The sequence below is a fragment of the Rhinolophus hipposideros genome (assembly GCF_964194185.1).
Source record: "Rhinolophus hipposideros genome assembly, chromosome: 15".
Lineage (NCBI taxonomy): Eukaryota > Metazoa > Chordata > Mammalia > Chiroptera > Rhinolophidae > Rhinolophus > Rhinolophus hipposideros.
In genome coordinates this window covers 21808286-21832098 of record NC_138061.1, presented here as the reverse complement: position 1 = coordinate 21832098, position 23813 = coordinate 21808286, and the positions used below count along the sequence as shown (strand labels likewise).

Sequence of the window (23813 nt, the reverse complement as noted above, 5' to 3'; positions counted from 1 at the left end):
TCTTGAAACGTTCCCTTTCTTGTTGAGTGACTTGGCAAGTTATTTAACCTCTTTGGGTCTCCGTTGAGCCACCCGTGAAGTGAGGACAACAGTACCTTATAAAATCGTTGAATTAAAAGTCATATAATGTAAAACGTCTAGCACAGTGCCTGAATATAGCAGTTGGTTTGCAATAAGTGGTAATTATTTTCAGGCAAATGCAATAGGCGGTCGCCACCGTCGATTTCCTGCTTTTCTGTCACTCACTTTTGAAAGTTGCTTTCGCTCGTGTTCATTTTCTCCTCCTTCTCGCCCCTCCTACTGCCGTAAATCGCCTTCCGGAGCTGTCGTAAAATGCTCATCCCCGCCCTCCATGTGGCGAAAACGCAATCACACTTGACGGCGCGAGGTGGCTCAGCCGCAAGATGGCGGCGCTGGCGGAGGAGCAGACGGAGGTGGCGGTCAAGTTAGAGCCCGAGGGACCGCCGACGCTGCTACCTCCGCAGGCTGGGGACGGCGCTGGCGAGGGTGGCGGCAGCACGACCAACAACGGCCCCAACAGCGGCGGTGGGAACGTTGCGGCGTCGTCGTCGGCCGGCCGGGATGGTGGGACCCCCAAACCCTCGGTGGCTGTCTCCGCCGTTGCCCCGGCGGGGGCGACCCCGGTGCCCGCCACTGCTCCGGAGGCGGGCGCTTCCCACGACCGACAGACTCTGCTGGCCGTGCTGCAGTTCCTACGGCAGAGCAACCTCCGCGAGGCCGAAGAAGCTCTGCGCCGGGAGGCCCGGCTGCTGGAGGAGGCAGTGGCGGGCACCGGAGCCCCGGGAGAGGCGGACGGCGCCGGCACAGAGGCGGCTAGCGCGCTTCTCAGCCGGGTCACAGCCTCGGCTCCCGGTCCTGCCGCCCCAGACCCTCCGGGAACCGGCGCTTCGGGAGCTGCCGCCGTCTCGGGCTCAGCAACAGGTCCTGTGGCTCCGGGGAAAGGTGAGCCGCGAGGTCCCGGGAAGGCAGGGCCGGCACGGAGGGGAGCAAGCCGGGAATGCCGAGGCTGGCAGGCCTGCACCTCTGCGGGCTTGTTTTGAATTTCCTGGGCCCGCCTCTAGGACCACATGCCCGCCCCTTTCTCTGGTGCGCCGGCTGCGCAGTCAAACCCTGTTCCTAGAGCTGTCAGTTCCAGCCGGAGGCTGCGAGCTGCTGAGCGGAGGGGAGTATGCGGAAGGCGGGCGCGGACCCTCCGTGTTTCGGCCCCTTTTCTCTTATTTGGGTTCTTGAGCTTTGGACGGGTCTACATTAGCACTAACAATATTTCTACAGTTCTGTACAAATATTTTAGGTTTTTTTTTATCTTCTCACAATTCCCCTATTTTAGAGATGAGAAAACAGACCGAGAAAGGCCAAGGGACTTGCTCTGGACCACACAGCCACGGAGTGATGGAACGTAGTGTAGCCAGTATGTCTCAGGATGTGGGCTAACTACCACGAGTGTTGACGCTTTGGGGGGAATGCAGGTTCCTGGGCATCATTTCAGACTTAGTGAATCAGAGCCTTTAGAAGCTGAGCCTGGGGATCTGCATTTTTGAGTAAATGCTTCTGAGGGGTATTGAGGTATAGCCAAGTTTGAGAACCATTTGTTTAGGAATAAGCATTGGACAGACCTGGGTTCAGATTGTGTCTCTGTTGCTTTTACTTGTTTGATGCTGATTGTTATTCTTCCAAAATTGAGTTTTTTTTTCTCGATTAAATGGGTTATTGTGAGACTTAGATATAGTATATGTAAAATGACTGGCATTGAAAAGTTTATGCCTAGGTGTCCATTCCTGACACCTGAGCAGCCCCTTGACCCCCTTTTCCTAGCAACTGTTGTCACAAAGTCTGTGCATTAAAATTCATACACAATATAAGGTCTCAAAGGTGATCCTAAGCCAATAATGAATGTTTGTTGAATTAAATTATCCAGTACAGAGCCTCTAGCTAATCTGTATTTATGAGACCTAATCTTTGCAGCATTGCCAGAAGTGAAGAATAAATACATAGCGTTGTAACCCATACATAGAAGTGTGCGAAAATGTGATTGAGAGGAATCTTTCCTGAATGCTGAATTTTGTGAATGAACTAAAAGATGGGTGAAGTATATATGTTGGTCATTTTGTTATAATCCGTTCAGAAACCTGACCTATATTTTTGATCATATCTGAGAAACCAGTAAGGATGGAAAGAAAATGCCATCAGAGTAATCAAGAGAATTTGTATCATTTGTGCAGTAAGGAACATAACTACTTTAATTGCAACTTAAAAATTCCAACAGTAAAAGCCTGATTTGATTGATACATATAGCATTGTAATACTGCTATATTACAAATAAATACTTGTATTTTCTGAGTTGAAATGGTGGTTCTGGAAATTGTTTTAAGCATATCTTTTGGAAATATAAATAAGGCACAAATTTCCCACCCTTAAAATGCTTTCATTTTATAAGGAATGAGAGATGTATACAAATGAAGGTAATATAGGATAGGAGGTTACAGTAAAGTTACAAAGTACTTTGGTAGCTCAGAAAACTGGAAATGTTATTTCAGGGCATGGCTTGATGGTGGTGGTGGGTGCCGTTTGCATTGACCCTTGAGAGAAGATGGACATAGTTGTTTGATTTGTTCATCCATGTTTTGTAAAATTTGTCTTTAAAATAAGGTAGCTCCAGAAAAAATAAATGAATCTCTTGTTATTGATTTGAAAACTTTATTTTAAGATATGGACAAGATGAAGAGTTTTGGATGGGTCACGGAAACAAAGTGAAAATGCTATTAAAAGATTATGTGATTGTGTTGGGGAAGAAAGTTTGAGAGGAGAGGGACAAACATTTGAGAAACAATTCACCTCTGGACCTTAGCAAAACAGCCCTAGTCACTTGGTGCATGTCAGGTCATTTTCTTGAAAGTTGTTTTTCATTTTTTAAACAGTTGGGAGTGTAGCTGTGGAAGACCAGCCAGATGTCAGTGCTGTGCTGTCAGCTTACAACCAACAAGGAGACCCCACAATGTATGAAGAATACTATAGTGGACTGAAACACTTCATTGAATGTTCCTTGGACTGCCATCGGGCAGAGTTATCCCAACTCTTTTATCCTCTGTTTGTACACATGTACTTGGAACTAGTCTACAATCAACATGAGAATGAAGCAAAATCATTCTTTGAAAAGTATGTGAATTTTTATATATGTAATGTATGTACACATCTATGACCACACAATGTAAGATTGTAACTCAAAAAGTACTTTATGAAGGAGAGGTAGCTGGTGCTATGAGAACCTAAAATTGAGGGGTGGGGGAGGGGGGAGTGTGATCTAGTTGGAGAAGTCAGGGAAGGCTCCCAGAAGAAGTGATGCTTGATGTAAGATCTGAAGATTGGGTAGGAGTAACCAGATGAAGAGAAGAGAAAAAGCATGTATGAAAGCTAAGCTCTCTGGTGGTAGGGCTCATGGTAGGTACAGAGATGAAAGAACGGCAGTGTGGCTGGAGCAGAGTATTGGGGTGGGGTGGGGTTCAACGTGAAGCTGGACAATTGGTTAAGGGCTGGAGGTTCTTGGGCCAAGGCATTCAATGGCCCAAGGCAGGTTCTTGGGCCATGTTAAAGGTCTTTGTTATTCTAAGAACAGTAGGGGGTTGTATTGGGTAGGATTAGATTTAGCTGAGACTCACTGAAAACTATATCAATAACAGCATAAATAAAATAAAAGTTTATTTTTGCTTTTATTCCAAGAACAATAGGAAGCTGTTAGGATTAGATTAAACCGAGAGCGACTGAAAACCCAAATATTAGAGGCTGAAATATGATACAAGTTTCTTTTTTCCTCTCATGAAGTTAGGCAGTCCAGGACTGGTAAGGGGTCCTTGATTACCAGGGACCCTGGTGCTCTCAATCTTGTTGCTTTACCATCCCTGTCATGCAGCTTCTACCTGTGGCACAAGATGGTTCTCTGGTTCTAAGCAGTCACGTCAGTGTTATAGTCAGCAGGACAGGCACACATCCTTCCTGGAAGTTGCACACACTTCTTTTTTTATGTCATTGGTCAACGGCCACGTCTCCTTACAAGTGAGGTAGGAAGTGTACTATTTACCTACGTGCCATAGTGCTCAGCTTATATTCAGGTGTTCTACTGGAGAAAGAAAGCAAAAATGGATTTTGGGGGGCAGTGAGGCATCTCTGCTATAGAAATCATTTAAGGACCATGTCATTATTAGATTTGTATTTTGAAAGGACCTTCATACAGTGGGGAAAATAGGTGGTGGTGGTCGAGGGGTACAGAGTGACTATAGATTGACCAGTTTTGGAGGTTATTGTAGTTTTTGTCAACCGGGGTGGGGGTGATATTATTCCTCCTTCCCCTGAAAATGTGTGGAGGTGTTTTGGGTTGTCATAATGAGTAGGGTGGAAGAGCAGGTGGCTTAGGGATACGAAATGTTTTAATATGTGCAGGTAGTCCAACTTAGCAGAGAATTATTATGCCTGAAATGCCAGTGGCACCTTGTTGAGAAATACTGGGGTGTGGCAGTGTTGGTGAAAGGAAGAGGACATATTGGTGAGGCACTTGGCGATGGATTGGATATGGAGGTGACGGTGATGAAGCCATCATTGAACCCCTAGGTTTCTGGCTCCCACAGCTGGATAGGGGTGCCCCTCACTGAGATAGAAAACCCTGGAAGAGGACCTAGTTTATCAGGTTGTGGGAAAATCTTGAGTTCAGATTTGAATATGCCTTTGACTTACTTAAGAGATGTCAAGTTGATAGGTGGATGATATGTAAGGCTCCGGAGCTCAGAGGAGAGATAGGGACTGGAGGTACAAAGTGGAGTTGTGCAGTATTGATCTATTGGGTGGGATTCGTTGGGAGGGTTATGAAATGAATGAGAGGGCTAGGCCTGAGCCTTGAGCATCTCTAATAGGCAGTGCTTCACAGTTTGAATGAGAGCTTTTTAGTACAAGCAATAGACCCAAAAGCCAGAACTTGTACTGTAACACAGGTAGTAGTAATAGAGAAATAATAAAACTCTGGACTCTTGGCTTCTATGCCATTGCATTCATTTATTATTCTATGATACAATGCCTAATACAAGGCACATAGAGCAAAGGCTCTGTATCTCAGTATTTTGGGGGAAAAAATTAAGTAAGGCCGATGATGACAGAACTTCTGCCCTAAGCTAATTTCTCTTATTGTCCTCAATAAACCTGTTCCTTTTCCAGTCTCATGGCATTTACATAGGAAGCTGGATATCCTAGGGGACTCGGTCTCTTTGTTATGGACCGTCCCAGCCCTTGCCTGGACCCAGTGCTTACATGAGGTTATGGGCAGTGATGACACAAACACTAAAAGACTAAGATTTCTAATTTCATTCTGATCTTAGACAGAAACCCTTAGTTCAAGTCTTGAAGAGTCATAATAGGGCAACACAGGTAACAGTTTAGGTATTTGTGGGCTATGTGTCTATCAGAGGGAGGGCCCTAATACCTTTTTTTAAATTATTTATTTTTTTCAGTTACAGTTGACGTTCAGTATAATTTTCTATTAGTTTTAGGTGTACAGCATAGTGGTTAGACAATTATATAATTTATGCAGTGATCCCCCCATTAGTCTAGTGCCCACCTGGCACCATACACAGTTGTTGCAGCATTATTGACTATACTCTCTATGCTGTACTTTACATCCCCATGACTATTGTGTAACTACCAATTTGTATTTCTTAATCCCTTCACCTTTTTCACCCAGCTCCCCAACCCCTCTCCCCTCTGGCAACCATCAGTTTGTTCTCTATATCTGTGAGTCTGTTTCTGTTTTGTTTGTTTATTTTGTTCTTTAGATTCCACATATAAGTGAGATCATATGGTATTTGCCTTTCTCAGTCTGACTTATTTCACTTAGCATAATACCTTCTAGGTCCATCCATAGAGCCCTAATATCTTATGTTTAGTCATTGTTTTCTAAATGTTTTTGCATTGTTTGCTGCTCTTAGTGAGTGCCAAATATATGATCTTTAATTTTACTTTATTAAGATTTGTAGAAACAAAAGTACATGTAAATTTCCTAATTGTTATCAAGGCTGAATGAAAGCTTTATTTACTTGCCTTTGGTAATGGTGAGTAAACGGAAGTGCTCATTCTTTAGTATCAACATTTGTTCTTTAGTCATATTAAAGTACTCATGTTTTTAAAAGTATGTCTAGTATTAAGAACTTAAATTAAAAATGGTGGGTTTTATGAGAATGCCATGTATTGATTATTGTTGAGAGGCTGGGAGATAGGTACATGAAATTTATTATGCTAATTTCTACTTTTGTGTATGTTTGAAATTTTTTGTAAAAAAAGTTTTTAAAAGTAGGTTTAGAGAGAACATAAAATTTAGTAAAGCAAAGATTCTAACATTTTCAAGTCTACCAATGGTGGCATTCAAGAGAGACTGCTTACCAGTGGTGGACGTCTTGTCTTTCATTCACTTCTGATATTTATTTCAAATTCTCTTAAAATGTTTATTGTGTATTTTGTTAGAGATTTTTAGGATTCGTTGTAATTTTTAGGATGAATTCAGGAACTGAATTGTAATCATTTTGAAATGAATGATAACTTCTGATCCTACAGCATAGTCCAGGATTATTCAGACTACTGCGTTGAAAATATTCTGGTATGTTTATAAATATATGGGGGAGAGGCAGATCCCTGAATGATTACATTGAAAAATGACTTTTTAAAATCACTGAAACAGGTTCCATGGAGATCAGGAATGTTATTACCAAGATGACCTACGAGTATTATCTAGTCTTACCAAAAAGGAACACATGAAAGGGAATGAGACCATGTTGGATTTTCGAACAAGTAAATTTGTTCTGCGTATTTCCCGTGACTCGTACCAACTCTTGAAGAGGCATCTTCAGGAGAAACAGAACAATCAGATATGGAACATAGTTCAGGAGCACCTCTACATTGACATCTTTGATGGGATGCCGCGTAGTAAGCAACAGATAGATGCGATGGTGGGAAGTTTGGCAGGAGAGGCTAAACGAGAGGCAAACAAATCAAAGGTATGGGAATAAACCTAAGAACTATATGATGCAGATTATGAAAAATTGTAGCATTTCCATCTACATGATTTACACATTTTGCTTATAGCTAGTTTGGGAATAATTTTACACTGTATACTAAGTTTCATGTTCTAAGGATGGTGTATGTATCAGTGAGGATTTGGGAATGGTTGCATTTAACAGAACCCTGACTACAGTGGCTGAAACAAGTTTTTTTTCCTCACATTAAATGAATTACAGAGGAAAGTCCCCCTGGGTTGGCATAAGGGCTCTACAATGCCATCAAGGACCCTGGCTCCTTCCAGTTTCTGCTCTACCATCTTTAGAATGTGGCTCTTTTCTTTGGGCTCACAGATGGCTGTTGCAGCTCCAGCATTGCGACTGCATTCCAGGAAGGCAGAAGGGGGAGGACAAAAGGCATGTCCCTGCTAAATCTCTCCCTTTTTATCAGGAAAACAGTATTTTTTTCTAAAATCCTACTTTTTGTATTTGTGTGTACATCAGTTGGTGAGAATGCTATAACATGGCCATTCTTAGCTACAATGGAGCCCAGGAACAGAAATTACTTAACTGAGCATATTGCTGCTCCAATAAAATCAGGGTTCTGTTAGTAAGGAAGAAGGGGAGATTGGCTATTGGGTAGACAAGTACAGAATCTGCTTCAGGGTATAGATGACTATATTGTAATTGTGACTCATTCTGTCAAGATATGAAAAAGATGTATTACTGAACAAAAAAAAATTAATTAAAAAAATGTTGGCTCTTTTGTAGGTATTTTTTGGTTTATTAAAAGAGCCAGAAATTGAGGTGCCTTTGGATGATGAGGATGAAGAAGGAGAAAATGAAGAAGGAAAACCTAAAAAGAAGAAGCCTAAAAAAGATAGTATTGGATCCAAAAGCAAAAAACAAGATCCCAATGCTCCACCTCAAAACAGGTGAGTTAAAATCTCAGGAATGTGTGTGGAGGTGAAAGCTGATGTTTTACAGGGTTCAAGTTTCTTAATAGAGTAATTTCCAGTCTGTTTTTCTTTCACAGAATCCCTCTTCCTGAGTTGAAAGATTCAGATAAGTTGGATAAGATAATGAATATGAAAGAAACCACCAAACGAGTGCGCCTTGGGCCAGACTGTTTACCCTCCATTTGTTTCTATACATTCCTCAATGCTTACCAGGTTGGTAAAATAATCGGGCGATTTTTGCCTGGAGAATCCTAAAAATGGTGACTTAGCATTAAAATAAACTTAAAAGTGTTAACTAAAATGGAGTTTTCTTATTTAAACTCTTGCTATAAATGTAGCTTAATGATAGCCGTTAAGAAAGGAGAACTGGACACTACTAAGAATAAATAGAAGGCAATGTTTAAAAGAACTTTAACAACTTGTAAATACCAGAATCTCATGTACATGTGTCTGTCTCACAGATTAGAATTCTGCTAGCCTTTAAGGAGGAAACTGTACAGTTCATCTCTATTGAAGTTGGTTTAAGTACTTACATAAACTTAGTATTTCTTAGTAAGAATTCTATATGTCTTTATAGGTTGTTTATAATAGGCTGCTGAGGATATATTTACTGAAGTGCATAAGTGATTAACATTTGCTTCATATCCTGCACTCCAAATTTGGAGGGCAAAAAAGGGGTAAATGATGACATGTTCTCAAAGAAAGTGATTTCAAACAGTTGGTTTCATAGAAGAATGAAATCAGATGATCTTTTGTATGAGAAAAATAGCTATCAATATATGCATAATTTCTAAGGTGTGATTGTAATGTTCTCCCCTAAAACGGTATCGGTAGTATAAAGCTTCTTTTTTTTTTTTTTTTTTTGGCAGGGCCTCACTGCAGTGGATGTCACTGATGATTCTAGTTTGATTGCTGGAGGTTTTGCAGATTCAACTGTCAGAGTGTGGTCTGTAACACCCAAAAAGCTTCGTAGTGTGAAACAAGCAGCAGGTAACTGAGATGAACTGTCAGGATGTAAACTCATTAATTTACACCAATCCTGATTCCATGGAATATACACAAAAGAGATTGTCATCTTAGCTGATTTCACTAGATTTTACTTTAACTCAGAATGCTAACATTCCCAACAGTGAAAAGTGCATTGGAGTGGCAGTCAGGAGACTGGAGTGCTAGACTGGTTTAATTTCTCTAGGCCTCAGTTTTCTCATCTGTAGAGTGAGAGGGTTAGGATACAAAACTCATTAAGGTTAAAAATCTAACATTTTATAATTGTTTGCTTGTGAATTAAAAAAAAAATCTTTAAATAGTGGGAGTTTGTGAATTTTAAGAAACCTTTAAAGTAAATAGTGGGAGAATACTTTGTTTTAGCTGTAAAAATGACTAAAAAAGAATAAAGTCAGGATTTCATTATAAAGAGCTTATTTAAACAAGATAATACATTTTCAGTAATTTAATATTTCCATAGTTTTCATTTTTGTGAAACATTGTGATATAGTGGATAAACTTGAGTTGCAGTCGTAGTTCCGATGCTGAATAGTTGTATACACTCTGGCAAATTATTAACTGTTCCGAACCTCAGTTTCTTCTACACATTGGAAGAGTATCACTCAATTTAGTGGCATTAGCACAGTGGGTGGTATGTAGGAGGCACTGTTCAAATGTTAATTCTGAACCATGATGTAATTGCCTTAAAATGTTTCAATGGATATACTTTTAAAAATCAGTATTTCTGGATCATTTTAGATCTTAGCCTCATAGACAAAGAATCAGATGATGTCTTGGAGAGAATCATGGATGAGAAAACAGCAAGTGAATTGAAGATTTTGTATGGTCACAGTGGGCCTGTCTATGGAGCCAGCTTCAGTCCTGATAGGTAAAGTACAAACAATAAAAATTAAATACTGCTATGTTATATTGAGATTATATAATAGTTAACTACTGGAAACATTATGCAAATATTGGGGAAATTTCTGTTAGAAAAATCTCATGGTTGCCTATCATTCATTATCTTTTAGAATCATGCCATTTGCTAATTCATCTTGGGGTACTACAGCAACTTAATGTATACCCAAATTTACAGAATCAAGGTGCACAGTTTCAGGGTTTGCTGGTTTTAAAAACTAGCTTTAGTTTTGTAGAACCTTGGTAGGGGTTCAATTGCTGTTTTGTGGCTACTTCTATCATTTCCAAATTTACAACAAATTCCTGATATGAAAAGCATATTATCTATCAATTGAAGATTTATCTTATCAAAAGAACTAAGAGGATACTGAGGGAATTTGAAACCCATAAATAGGTTATTTCCTATTTTTCATGATCTCGAACATTCTGTAGAAATGGAAAGGTATTTTGTATTCATCGTACCATTTATACTTTACCTTTTTTTCTTAATTTGGGAATATTGGGGAACAGTGTGTTTCTCCAGGGCCCATCAGGTCCAAAGTTGTTGTCTTCAATCTAGTTGTGGAGGGCGCAGCTCACTGGCCCAGGTGGGAACAAACTGGCAACCCTGTTGTTCAGAGCTCACGCTCTAACCGACTGAGCCATCCGGCCACCCAGATAATAGCTTTTAATCCATCAAGATTTTCATCTTTATGAGCCTTTGAGAATGAGGTTTCTGTTGTTTGATGTTGTTTGATAGGGTTTAGCCAGGTGACACATTTTTACTGGAGAGTAACTTTTGATTTCAGTGAAGACCCTAATACTTTGGGTAATTGAGCTTTTGTATTTATCCCTGAAAAAGAGTATTATTTGTGTGTGTCAAGAAGACATTTCCCTTTAAATTCTTTTACAACTCATACAGGATAGGAAAATAGCATCTCCATTTTAATGTTAAACATTGTTGAGTTTTAAGTGACATATCACATTTCTTAGAAGCTTTTCTCAATTGACCTTACTTGACCATACTTTTTGTCATTATCCCTTGGTATTATTTTTTTTTTAAGAACTGTGATTTTCCCCATAATGTATTTTTAAAAATAATCTAAACTCATTCAGTAGCTGCTCAGTAGATGTAGAGTGTCTAACATTAGTTTGGGTAGTACTTTCAGCTCTTACCTACTGTGAATTCCAAGTATAAAAGTGAGATGTAGCATGTCAGCTAAATTTAATATATTCAAATGTGCAGAGAAAACTGGACAGGTAACTAAAAGTTATTCTGAGAATCAAATCTATTACCTTCTGTTCTCTCAGGAACTACCTGCTTTCCTCTTCAGAGGATGGAACTGTTAGATTGTGGAGTCTTCAAACATTTACTTGCTTGGTGGGATATAAAGGACACAACTATCCGGTTTGGGACACACAGTTTTCTCCATATGGATATTATTTTGTGTCAGGGGGCCATGACCGAGTAGCTCGGTAAGAACACTGTGATCTTACGACTGGGTCTATTGAAGGAACAGAATGGCTTCCTGTTGGGATAAAGAGTATTACTATGTCTCTGTGTCTATACCAAGAATCCCGAGTCTTGTTTTTCTTTCTTAAGTTAGATTAACACACCTTCTCTGCCTCCCATCAGCTGTTTAACCTCTTTCATTCATCTCCTTAAGTTTGGGATGAAGTAGCTCAGGTTAGAAACCATGTGGTGGCTAAAACTTTTCTATAGGTTAGACTAGGAGCTGGGATGGGCAGGGGCCTATACAGAGAACTCAAGAACTATAAAATTAAAAAATGTTTGTACCAGATCAACTTAGTTTTTCTTAAGAATGTTATTTAATCTCAATCATTCCTTCTCTCTCTCAGGCAAGTAGTGAGGGGGACCCATTTGGAGCTAACATTTCACATGGATGTTTAGGATACCATTTTCACATTTCATATTAATTACTAATTATTGTTTTTTGCTTTCAATAAATTTTTTCAAAGGCTGTGGGCTACAGACCACTATCAGCCTTTAAGGATATTTGCTGGTCATCTTGCTGATGTGAATTGTACCAGATTCCATCCAAATTCTAATTATGTTGCTACGGGCTCTGCAGACAGAACTGTACGGCTTTGGGATGTCCTGAATGGGAACTGTGTAAGGATCTTCACTGGACACAAGGTATTTTTACACCTTCATTATTCCAGCACACAAGGTTGCTTTTGAGATAAAAATATTTTAAAACTTAACCAGTGACACACAAATTTTAAAAATACCATTCATACCACTAAACTTAAAAATTCTAACTTTGTCTTATTTTCTGTTTTTAGCCTTACTTTTGACTCTTCCCATTGACTTCTTTTCTAGGGACCAATTCATTCCTTGACATTTTCTCCCAATGGGAGATTCCTGGCTACAGGAGCAACAGATGGCAGAGTACTTCTTTGGGATATTGGACATGGTTTGATGGTTGGAGAATTAAAAGGCCACACTGATACAGTTTGCTCACTTAGGTTTAGTAGAGATGGTGAAATTTTGGCATCAGGTAAATGACTAGAAATGGCTTTGTGGTAAACAGTGTGTTAAAAAGAAAACAGTGTTGACAATTGCAAAATAAGTCCTATTGTTTTAGGTTTTGCTTCTCTTTAGCCAGTGTCACCCTACTTGTATATTCATTTCTCAGGTAAAACTACTATTTGAAATGTTCCTTTAGGGGGAACAGAGTTGTTAATCAACACTTAACAAAATGTTAGAAGCTAAATATGGTGGATGCTACTAAATGGTTTCCTTTGACTTTCCCTTAGGTTCGATGGATAATACAGTCCGGTTATGGGATGCTATCAAAGCATTTGAAGATTTAGAGACTGATGACTTTACTACAGCCACTGGGCATATAAATTTACCTGAGAATTCACAGGAGTTATTGTTGGGAACGTATATGACCAAATCAACACCAGTTGTACACCTCCATTTTACTCGAAGAAACTTGGTTCTAGCTGCAGGAGCTTATAGTCCGCAATAAACCATTGGTATTAAAGACCTTTTGGAAGCTACTGTTTGAAAAAGGGAGACTAAAAGCAAATACCTCAGTGATTAATATTTAATCAAAGAATGTTTTGTCTATATGGATCTGGAAGTATGCTGCTTGGAAAATCTGAACAGGACAGTTCCACGTTTCTATAGCAACCACATTTAACTAATTTCCGTTAGTTGAATAAGAGGTATTATGTTTGTGGAGGGGACATTTATGGTGCTTTGGATTGTGTGGAAACTATGCATTTTTCTGTTCAAATGCTATTTTAATTTATTATGTTTAGGAAAAAACCAATTGATTTCAATAATTCATTTTGCTTCTAGATTCAAATTGAGTAATATAATACCATCTTGAATTTTAGCTGAAGAATTCTATGAGCATGTATGTTTCTGCTGTAAAAATGTAGTTACTGTATGGCACTCTGTTAAATGATCCACTAATATTTTTGCTTGGCCCATGACTAGTGGAATGTATGTAACTGGGTAGGATGAACTACAATTCCTTTCTAAGAATTAGATGAAGTACAACCATCAACTGACATCTGAATTTACACCTGAGTGCACCCAAATACTGTATAATCAGGTGAAGAAATTTAGCTTCCATGTTCTACTTCAGCTAAAATGGCTATACACAACCTAGTACACTTGAAGTCAGACGGACATTTCAGTTGCTTACCTCCAGTACTGAGCCTTGCTTTGGGAAACTAAAAGATTCAGACCAAGTCACTGCCAGTTCTTTGCCTTTGTTGCGTTTTGTACAGTTTTTATATTTTTGATATCTTGTAAATAAAGACAACCAGCTTTTCCAGGTTCATAATTTATTGTACAAATTGAGTATCACATGATGAGTTGACATTAGCTTCTCCAGGCATGAGAAATCAACAGATGAAGTACAGCTTAGAATCCTATAAACAAAGCAAAAATAGTTTAGACACAAATGTTTTTTAAGACATTCAGTAAATTACAGAACAGGATTATTCATGAACCCCCTGAAATTGAATGCAAACCCATCAGGTTCTCAAAAGAGTCAGAAGCCCCTCCCCACCAATTAAGGTATCTCTCAGCTTAAAAAAATTGAACTTCACACTCCACCTTTAACAAAAAGCTGCCAACAATTCAGTATGATCCTAAATGTACACTGTTGGAAAATTCGAGTATATAAAGTAACATTTTAAACAGTAGAAAACAGGGATGTATCTAGTTGTATCTATTTTAATATGAGGCACAATCTCTCCATTTGTATAATGGGGATACTACCACCCTCCCAAAGTTAGGTACCTAACATGGAAAATTGAGCAAAATACTATAGGTTTGTCAGGAATAAGCCATGGACCACTGCATTCTGGGATATGCAGTCCCCTAAGGATTGGAAAGCTGTTAAGAGCAGAGGGAAAATTGTGTCTGTGGAGAGCTATATTATATAAAGATCTGGGTTCTGGGTTTTCTGCACATCATCTATTGCCAACACAAATATTCACTCAACCATAGGTTGAAGGCACTATAAGAGGAAAATGAAGTCTATGGGGATTTAAGGAAAAGACAGAAATGCTTATATGGAAATTTGAAACTAGCAAACGAACAAAAAGCAAGATATATTTGCAACTGATTTAGAAGACTGGTTAATAGTTATTACATAAAGAGCTTATACCAGTAAAATAGGTCTTCACAAAGTCCCAATTGTTAGAAAAGCATATGAAGAGTGTTAATAAAAATACAAATGTTAAACAAATGCAAAAAAAATGTACAACTTCATCAAAAAGACACAAATTATTTTTACTAATCAACAAAAACCAGAAACATTCAACGTTGGCTGGGGCAAGAGAGACCGCCACTTACAAAGCTGGGCGCCCCACAACCCTTTGAGGAAGAACTTCAGCTTAAAAAAACAATCATAGATACAGACTTCACTTCATGTTCAAAAGCGTTCATTGTTATTTATATTAAAAAAGATCTAATAGAATTCCTCTGTAAAATGAATCATTATCTCCATGAGCACACATGCATTCAAATTACAGAGAACCTACTAGTTACAATACAAAATAGTCATGAATCACAGCCAATGGAAACCAAACAAAATACACACCCAGAGTTAAACCAAAATGTTAACTAAAATTGTCAGGGTAATGGGATATGCATAGTTTTATTTTTCTTGTATGTAATAAATTTTTCATAATGACAATTTTTATAGTCGGGGGAAAAAAAACCTGTAACATCAAAATGGCTAAGTTATAAACTTTTAAATGTCCACTCCCTACCTTTTATGTTGCTTTCACTGCTGGAGTTTTTTTAGACCTTAACTTGAAGTATAAGACCAGCAAAGCAATGCCTCCATATGTGGCCAGTACACACTGAAAAAGAAAGGGAAAATGTAAACAGGAGTTACTGTCATTTATATTATTCTAAAGTATAACAGCTTAAAGGTATCATTAATACTTACATTCATTCTACCTGTGAGCGTATATGAGTTGAAATATTTTTTGATACCAGTGAATTGGAATTGGGCGTCGGCTTCTGGACCTGCCATGATTTCAATCTTTTAAAGAAAGAAAGAAAGAAACAATAAATTCATTTGGATGCAATTTAAAAGACGTTTGTTTTTTAAAGTTTAGAAACTTGAAAAGCCATTGTATATAAATATTATAAATTTTTATGTATGTTTTGCCAAACACAGCAATAGCAAAGATGGTGGAAAAAGCCTTGCTGACAAGAGAACCTTTTGGAAGGAGGACTTTATACAACACTTGAGAATATACCATGTTTCCCCCAAAATAAGACCTAGCCGGACCATCAGCTCTAATGCGTCTTTTGGAGCAGAAATTAACATAAGACTGGGTCTTACATAATATAAGACTGGGTTTTATACAAGACAATATATAATAAACACAATACCAGGTCTTATATTAATTTTTGCTCCAAAATACGCATTAGAGCTGATGGTCCGGCAAGGTCTTATTTTCGGGGAGATACAGTATGTCAAACACTCAGCATTGGAAGGGAACAGTCTTTAAGTCCACCCTCTGACACAATATAGATTGATGTTTTCATTCCTGGTTCTATCTATACCCTCGTACAATATACATGAAATTAATCAGTTCTGAGATTAGTGGAAAACTGGAGACTGTGAAACTTCAAAGTTTCTCAGAGGGGTAACCACCAGCTAAACAGCTCAACCTGCAACCCCTCCTTTTACAGTTTGTCTTATAATTTAAGATCTCCATGGGAAGGCAGAGGAGAAATCATTTACTAAATGGAGCTGAGACACAGTAGCTATTAGTGAGGTGGGGAAGCTGGAATCCTTACTTCTTACACCAAAATAAAGGTTTAAATGCAAATAGTGAAACCAAAACATCCTGGAATAAAACATGAACAAATATTTTAACCATCTTAGGGAAGGGAAAATAAAAAGGACAAAAACAAAAGGGTGGGACATAAAAAGATAACCTCATGATCGAAAGAAATGTAAAACGAGAGCAATATTTAACCATCAGACTGGCAAAGATAAAATTATAATAAGCAGTAGTAGTAAGAACGTGGGAAAATAAGCATTCCCTGTTGCCTGGAGTATAAACTGGTACTTCCTAAAGTGCAATTTTGCAATATCTATCAAATTACAAAATTAGTATACTCTTTTACCTAGCTGGTTCATTTGTTTTCTAGGAATTTACCCTTATAGAAATATTACAAAGTGGAAACATGTTAAATGGTACAAGGATGGAGACTGAAATACTGTTTATGAAAGTAAACTGGAAAAACTAAAAGTCCATCTACAGGAGACTAATACATGATGGTTTCCATTGGAGGAAAACAATGTGTGTAAATCTTTATGTATAGACATGGAAAAGGTCCTCATGTAATGTTAAATTTTTTAAATTATTTCTGGACATTGTATTACAGAGCACATCAATGGTTCTCAAAGTCTGGTCCCTAGACCAGCATCAGTATCACTTGGAAACTTGTTAGAAATGCAAATTGTCAGGCCCTACACCTCAGGCATATTGAATGAGAAACTCTGGGGCCCAGCAATGTGTTTTAATAAGCCCTGTCGGTTTTTGACGAACGTTCAAATTTGAAAAACACTGCAGTAACAGAAAGTCCTGGAAGAACATACATGTATAGGAAACTCCTCAGAGGAGTTATTATCTATGGTACCTATGTATTTTACAAAGACATGTATTTCTTATAATAAAAAACGGCAACGGCACGTTCAAAGGTCACCAGAATAATGCTTGAGAATTCGTATGTATTACCGCCTATCTACCACGACCGACGCCACGCCGAGTCGATTGGCAAAACAGACGAGCCGGTCGAGGTCCGGTCGAGATTGGCAGGCGGTGGCAGCGGTATAGCTGGCTCTTGATGAAACGGGAAGAGGGAGAGATCAGGGAGGAAGTCACTGCTATGGAAACTGGCATGTCCCCGTTCATCCTTCAAAGGCCTTCAGAGGCATTCGCGTGCATGAAAAATTTGGACAAAGGACCTTAATTTTGAACATTTTTTCAAGAATGTTCTTGGAGCAATGAAGGAAATCCAAACGTTCCTAGGCCCTCTCAGTGGCCTTGGCCTATCCAGCCAAGCCGGAAAATAAGAAAATCTCCAGTAAAAGACATCTTTACGATGTAGCTTTTATAGCAACTGTTTCATTTTAATGAAGTTATTAAAGGCATACTTTCCCTCTCTATTCACCCTCATGATAATTTTTTTTTTAAATCAAAGTGTATTGGGGTAACAATTGTCAGTAAAGTTACATAAATTTCAGGCATTACATCCTCTCATGATACACTTTTGCATTCTTATAGTATCAAGTGGGTTTCTAAGAGAAACCCTATAGCAAACAAAGACAACGCTGTGAAATTATTAACTGATAACACCCACTACTTGTGCCTAACAAAAATTTTTAGGAGGAGGTGCTGTGCCACTGAAGCGATTTTAGGAGCTTTAAATTCCCTCTGCTTTACACAATATGGGAGGAAGGCTGCTGCTTGTGACAGAGGACTAATGCTGACTGAAGAGCATGGTGTAGGAGTTGCCACTTAGTTACGGGTCTTAAGGAAGCGTCTTGAGAGGCTGAGACGGGGCAGGGAGTGGAGAGAGGGAGGCTGCTGGTGAGATACACAACAGGAGTAAAAAGCCTGGAAACACTCGGGTCCACACTCTTCAGCAAACTGTCGGTTACGTTTAGGCAAAGGTCAGGAACCGCTGCGTTAGGATGACCCTTGTGTACTAAGGGACCTGTAACTTGCTTTCCTTTTGAGTCATACTTCAGTTTAGAAAGACATATTCGTGAAGGAGAAAATTACCCCCCAAATAACTGTACCAGTGGTTAAACGGTAGCCTGTGGGGCAGTCTAAGCAAGACACCGGGCCTTTGCTTTTGTTTCTAAGGCAGTGAGTAGCTCACACCTCTAACCAACCCTCCCAGGTCTCTGTTCGCCGGTAACGCGGGCATTTCAGAAAAGGCCCAAAGTGATCAGCGGCTCTAGCCGTCCTGTGCGACTGGCCACCTACCTGGAATGGTGGTATCACGAGGCAAAGACGAGCGAGGGCCGCTCAGGCACCAAACCCGGCCTCCTGCAAAGCACTTCAAGGCATTTACAGTTCTCGGGGCTGGCTGCCTCCCAGGAAAGGCCTCCCCGCACATCGTGAACCCAACCCGCACGCCGCGGGGCCTGGCGAACTGCAGGGGCCGGGCCACATCCCACTGTTTTGACACAGGCCGCAGCAAGCTAAACGACACCTGGCTGCACAGCTGCCTTCGCACAGCTCAGGGGAAACGAACTGCCACGGGCAGACAAAGGAAGAGGAGGTCCGGCCAGTGGAGGCAGAAGCCCAAGTTCTCATCCCACAGCACGTCACGGGGTGACCTTGGCGACTGCCTTCGCCGCCGGCCTCAGGTTTCTCCACTGAAAAACGCCACGTCAGGGCTTTCGGGAACACTGGGAGCCGTTAGGAAGGCCTATTCGCCTCGTCCGGAGGCTGCCCAGTCACCATCCGACCCCTCGAGCCCCAGCCCTTGTGACTCGAAGCCCTTTTCCATTCCCCAATGCTCTCATTCCCCCAAGCGACGACCTCAAGATGGTCCCGGATCAGGAATGGTCGGGTCCCAGGCCAGTGCCGCAAAGCAGAGGACCGAGGTCCCAGGCCGGGCTCCCCTCCACACCCACCTTGCAAAAAGCAAGAATTCCGCAGACAGTGCCCTTCAACGTACGAAGTTACCCCTCGGTCCAGCCGGAAGAAGCCGCCTCCCCCGCACGCGTTCAACCAGCCTCAGCGATTCAGCCTTAGGCGTCGATTGGCTATGGCTCGAAGTCCCGCCTTTCCGCTTCCGGTCTCTAAATTTACCCCGCCGAGCACTAGGACCCAGCATAATAACGGAAGTAGGGCATTGAGCCCGCCCACGCTTCCGGGAGAGCAGCATTGGTCCTTAGGGGTGCGGGTCTCCGCGTGTGTGGCTGGAGGGAGGGCTCGGCCTCCGAAGTTGCGAGGTGGTGGCATCGCGAGGCTGGTAAGTGAGGACGAAGGCAAGAAGGGAGGAAACCTTGTGGCTTCCAGTTCTGCCCCAGATATAGGTCCCCCAGGGCCCTGCCATGCATCCACAGTGCTGGATGAGTGGTTCGATCACCCCAACCCGGATCGGAAGCCGGCTCTGCTCGAGTGGCCCCTGTAACCTCAGGCTCTGTCCCCGGGAAGTAGCTGAGATCCTGTTTTGTCACTGGATCGCCTTACTCTTTGAAGCTCCAGTTTCCTCTTGTCTGAAATGAGATTAAGGATCAAATTCCCAGGAAACTAGACTCTTCGGCACTTGCCTGTTTCTACGAAGCATGCACCCATTGTGGATTCTAAATCTAGGCTCCCCTCGGTCGGCACCTCAACCGCAGTCTCAAGCCTTTGTCGATTCTTGTGCACAAGTCTCTCAGAACCGACCCCGCCTTCCATTCTCACTTATACCTAGTTGTGGTTCTCATGGTTTCTTGGTTGTGCTGCAGTTGTCTCCTCCCGGGCTTGCCTGCCTTCAGCCCTTGTCTCTTCCCGTCCAATCCATAACCTGCAGTATGTTTTTCTTGGTTACTGTTCTCTCTCTTTTAACTTTAGCAATCATTATAATTCTACCTCACTTAAGGCTCTGACTTCCCAAAGTAAATAGTGAACGACTCATATTTAATGCAAGATCTTCTGCTAAAAAAGCCTAACCTGTCTTCTAAAACGTGACTCCCGTTATGCTTTATTCACCCTGTGGTCTCGTTGAACGATTCTTCACAGAAAGGGATCAGCAGGCTTTTGAGCAATTGTTTGACAAATTGCTGGTGCTCGTGCTCATTGAAATAATTGGCTTTTCCTGTTTCCATGCTTTTTCTCACATGTCTTCTGCTTTTCCCTTTTCGCTTGTCAAATCTCGTTCATCTTTTAACATTCAGCCCCAAAGCATCTTTAGGAAGCTTGCCTTCTTTACTGAAGTTTCATCACTTCCTACCTCTTTGCTGATAGTTTATAATCTGACTTGTATTTTAAATTATTTGCATAATTGTTTTAAAAGTGTGTATGTTCTTTGAAGGTAGGGGGTTATATATTTGTGTATTTCTGATTTAATGGTAGCTGCTTAATGATATTACTACATTGCGTCTATAACTTCTTTTCTTGGAGGAAATGTGTGGACTTGTGATTTTGAAGCAGAGACCTTTGGAAAGATGAATTGTGGATTATCTGGGGCGGGCCTGGCTTCAAACCATCCATATCTTGGTCCTGAGTGCTACCTACAGCATTGGTGCCAGAAGGCTCTATCTCTTGCCCATTGATCACAGCCTTTAGGAAATCTGTCATCAAGGCTACATCTCACCTGTAACTCTTTGCATTGTTTTTAGGAGCCCCAAACATGGCAACAGTGGAAGAAAGCTTCCCCCGTGGGGGTACGAGAAAGACCCATAAATCAGAGAAAGCTTTACGGCAGCCTGTTGAACAAGACAACTTATTTGATGTAAGTGGTGTGCTTGTTTGGTTAAGACTCACTGAACACTTTCTCTCTACTGTCCTAATGAAGAACGAATGAACCCTGTTTGAGAATGTGTTGTTTTCCAGATTGCTTCTTTTTGAATTCTGTGTTTCTAAATTGAACTTTTAGAGAGTCCATACGACCACAAGGCTATATCTTTTTTGTGGGGTGGGGGAAACAGGACTTTATTGGGGAACAGTGTGTACTTCCAGGACTTTTTCCAAATCAAGGTGTTGTCCTTTCAGTCTTAGTTGTGGAGGGCGCAGCTCAGCTTCAGGTCCAGTTGCCATTGTTAGTTGCAGTTGCCATTGTTAGTTGCAGGGGGCGCAGCCCACCACCCCTTGCGGGAGTCAAACTGGCAACCTTGTGGTTGAGAGGACGTGCTCCAACCAACTGAGCCATCGGGGAGCTCAGCGGCAGCTCAGCTCAAGGTGCCGTGTTCAATCTTAGTTGCAGGGGGTGCAGCCCGCTATCCCTTGCGGGAGTCGAACCGGCAACCTTGTGGTTGAGAGCCCGCTGGCCCATGTGGGAATCGAACCGGCAGCCTTCAGCGTTAGTAGCATGGAACTCCAACGGTCTGAGCCATCGGGCCTGCCCAAGGCTGTATCTTTTGAAGCATGGCATTTAGTATTTGAATTTGCAGTGGTCTTGTTCCTTATTCTTAGGAACTTTGTGCCATGTTGTTAAGGATAGAGAGAAAGCATTCTGATGGCATTTTTAATGGGGTCCTTGCTGCCATGTATAATGGTTAGAATTTGTATCAGAATTCATAATCTTCACCTAGAATCAGCTGTGCTCTAAATGCTAGAGGGAAGGGAACTATCATTTGATTATATGGCTTTGTGTAATCTTCCCACTGTACTATGAAATAGAGATCGCCGTTCTATAATGAGGAATAGAGGCCAAGAGAGGTTATATACCATGTTTCCCCGAAAATAAGACCTACCCGGACCATCAGCTCTAATGCGTTTTTTGGAACAAAAATTAATATAAGACCCAGTGCTAGGTCTTATTTTCGGGGAAACACGGTACTTTAGCTGAAACCACACAGCTTGTTATGGTGGAACTGGGAGTTTAACTCAGGTTTTTGTGACTCCACCTTCCATTCACACACTATTCCAAATTGCCTCTGATACTGGGGAACCCCAGCGCCCATCCTAAGTCAAGGGAAGAAGGACACTAGAGGGAAGGGGCTTTTGAGAACATGAAAGGCAGATTTTGGGCAAAGGGAGCATTGGGTGCAGACTGGGAGAGTTGGGATTGAATAAGAATTAAAGAAACATTTGGGAGTGGGGTGGAGTGGAAGAGTAACAAAGCAACAGATGACCGGAAATTGGAATGAAAGACCAGGATTGCTTCTTTTCATTCTTTTGGATCTTACCCCCACCCCTCGTTAGATTTCTACTGAAGAGGATTCCACCAAAAGGAAAAAGAGCCAGAAGGAGCCAGCAAAAACAAAAAAGTTGAAAATTGAAAAAAGAGAAAGCAGCAAGTCTGTAAGAGAGAAGTTTGAAATCCTTAGTATTGAGGTTTGTTAAAGTTTGGTTTCGATTTAAACAAACTACCTTAGTTTAAATTTGTATATGTTCTTCCTTTTTTTTTTACCCCCTTTATTCCCTTCATTCATTCATTCATCCATACATATGGCTTGTGTCTATAGAGATTCTTGTAGTTTGTGTTCAGAATTGAGCATCATTTCTTTCTATTAACCAATGCCTGGGATTGTGTGTTGATTTTTGTTTGTTTGTTTTTAGCTTCTGAGACCCTCATTGGGCTGGTGTCCTTATGGAACTTCTGTTTTCGTAGATTTGTAGGTTAGAATTGGCAATAACTTGAGCAATCATTCTGATTCCATCCTTTCATTTCATAGGTGTAGAAACTCTCAGAGAAGTGAAGTGGTCTTATTCTGTTCCTTAAATTTTTAGATAACTACAATGTACAATAGTTGTAAAAAAGAAACAAAAATCAAATCATTCTGAAGGGAAAGATTCAGATTCAGTCTGCAGAAGGATTTTGTTTGTCCTGTGTGATACTTAAAAAAACAATTGTTTAACTTGGTGTCAACAATAAGAAACAGACGTGACATAAAGAGGTGATTCCTGGGTTCTCGCACAAATTTGAAAGTGCTGACAACACAAGCTCTCATTCTCTCGTGTTTGTAGTTAAATGGAGTTGAATGAGTGGTGGTTTCACCTTTACGCCCAGCCTGCAAAGTCCAGACTGCCATTAGCTCCACTGGTCTGCTTCCTTCATTTTACTGCCTGTGAGGCATTTGAGTTTGGGTTGCTTGGAATGTAAAGTAAAAGGTGAAAGTGCCCGCCCAAGTGCTGTTAACACTAGTATAATTTAGGCCGTTCACGGGTCTCAGTCAGATGTTTGATAAGTGCATGGACACATACACTTATTTGTTTCCTGTAGCTTTTATACGTCAAAGTTGAGACTCCTCATTCATTGTTCTCTTCCCTGTTGTACCTGTTTCACTTTTTCTCTTCTAGTCTCTGTGTGAGGGGATGCGGCTTTTGGGTTGTGTGAAAGAGGTAAATGAACTGGAACTGGTGATTAGTCTCCCCAATGGCCTCCAGGGCTTTGTGCAAGTGACTGAAATCTGTGATGCTTACACCAAAAAGCTGAATGAGCAGGTGGCACAAGAAGAACCTCTGAAGGTAAGGGAAACCTGGATGAAACCTGTAACTGGAAATAAATAGTACACAAATAAATGCAAAATTACAACTTTGTTAAGTGCTAAGAAGAAAAGGTAGAAGGTGCCATGAGAGCTTGTAATAGGGGATTTTATTTATGTACTTTGTAATAAGGGGATTTTGACGTATCCCAGGGAGCCCGTAAGACTTCTCGGGGAAGGGATGCTTGCGCTGAGATCTGAAGGATGAGGGTATACTAGATAAAGAACGGAGTTCAGGCAGAAGGAGCTTGGTA

General features: G+C 40.8%; 3 protein-coding genes across 8 annotated transcripts in view; 2 read left to right on the top strand and 1 right to left on the bottom strand.

Annotated features, from left to right (window-relative positions):
- Nucleotides 1-377: 377 nt before the first annotated feature.
- TAF5 (TATA-box binding protein associated factor 5) lies at nucleotides 378-15478 on the top strand. 2 transcript variants are annotated; one of them, XM_081074200.1, is made up of 11 exons: nucleotides 378-963; nucleotides 2937-3174; nucleotides 6731-7046; nucleotides 7818-7981; nucleotides 8065-8218; nucleotides 8875-8995; nucleotides 9749-9878; nucleotides 11198-11362; nucleotides 11867-12044; nucleotides 12231-12408; nucleotides 12668-15478. In XM_081074200.1, the coding sequence occupies exons 1-11, from the start codon at nucleotides 405-407 to the stop codon at nucleotides 12883-12885; spliced, it is 2421 nt and encodes an 806-aa protein (XP_080930326.1). In that variant the 5' UTR covers nucleotides 378-404; the 3' UTR covers nucleotides 12886-15478. The 2 variants fall into 2 exon arrangements, with proteins under 2 accessions (XP_080930326.1, XP_080930327.1); XM_081074201.1 differs by having other exon boundaries at nucleotides 384-963; nucleotides 8083-8218.
- ATP5MK (ATP synthase membrane subunit k) lies at nucleotides 13698-19189 on the bottom strand. Of its 2 annotated transcripts, none has more exons than XM_081074204.1 (4): nucleotides 19057-19189; nucleotides 15334-15429; nucleotides 15152-15244; nucleotides 13698-13801 (listed from the first exon to the last, which is right to left on the bottom strand). In XM_081074204.1, the coding sequence occupies exons 2-3, from the start codon at nucleotides 15418-15420 to the stop codon at nucleotides 15155-15157; spliced, it is 177 nt and encodes a 58-aa protein (XP_080930330.1). In that variant the 5' UTR covers nucleotides 15421-15429; nucleotides 19057-19189; the 3' UTR covers nucleotides 13698-13801; nucleotides 15152-15154. The 2 variants fall into 2 exon arrangements, with proteins under 2 accessions (XP_080930330.1, XP_080930331.1); XM_081074205.1 differs by lacking the exon at nucleotides 19057-19189 and adding an exon at nucleotides 18401-18536.
- A 73-nt stretch (nucleotides 19190-19262) lies between these two features.
- Nucleotides 19263-23813, top strand: part of PDCD11 (programmed cell death 11) — a 42897-nt gene continuing 38346 nt past the window's right edge. For all 4 annotated transcript variants that reach the window (XM_081075106.1, XM_081075104.1, XM_081075105.1 and 1 more), the window contains exons 1-4: nucleotides 19263-19397; nucleotides 20752-20864; nucleotides 22277-22408; nucleotides 23375-23542. In XM_081075106.1, coding sequence (XP_080931232.1) covers nucleotides 20763-20864; nucleotides 22277-22408; nucleotides 23375-23542 — 402 coding nt within the window. In that variant the 5' untranslated portion in view covers nucleotides 19263-19397; nucleotides 20752-20762. The remainder of the gene's footprint in view (nucleotides 19398-20751; nucleotides 20865-22276; nucleotides 22409-23374; nucleotides 23543-23813) is intronic.

What these genes read in the sequence shown, in the direction of transcription:
- TAF5 (XM_081074200.1), top strand. Translation starts at nt 405, where the DNA reads ATGGCGGCGCTGGCGGAGGAGCAGACGGAGGTGGCGGTCAAGTTAGAG. An exon ending in GCAAAATCATTCTTTGAAAA is followed by an intron (nt 3,175 to 6,730) that starts GTATGTGAATTT and finishes TCACTGAAACAG; the next exon opens with GTTCCATGGAGATCAGGAAT. An exon ending in AATGCTCCACCTCAAAACAG is followed by an intron (nt 7,982 to 8,064) that starts GTGAGTTAAAAT and finishes AGTAATTTCCAG; the next exon opens with TCTGTTTTTCTTTCACAGAA.
- ATP5MK (XM_081074204.1), bottom strand. Translation starts at nt 15,420, where the DNA reads ATGGCAGGTCCAGAAGCCGACGCCCAATTCCAATTCACTGGTATCAAA. An exon ending in CGCTCACAGGTAGAATGAAT is followed by an intron (nt 15,245 to 15,333) that starts GTAAGTATTAAT and finishes TTTCTTTTTCAG; the next exon opens with TGTGTACTGGCCACATATGG.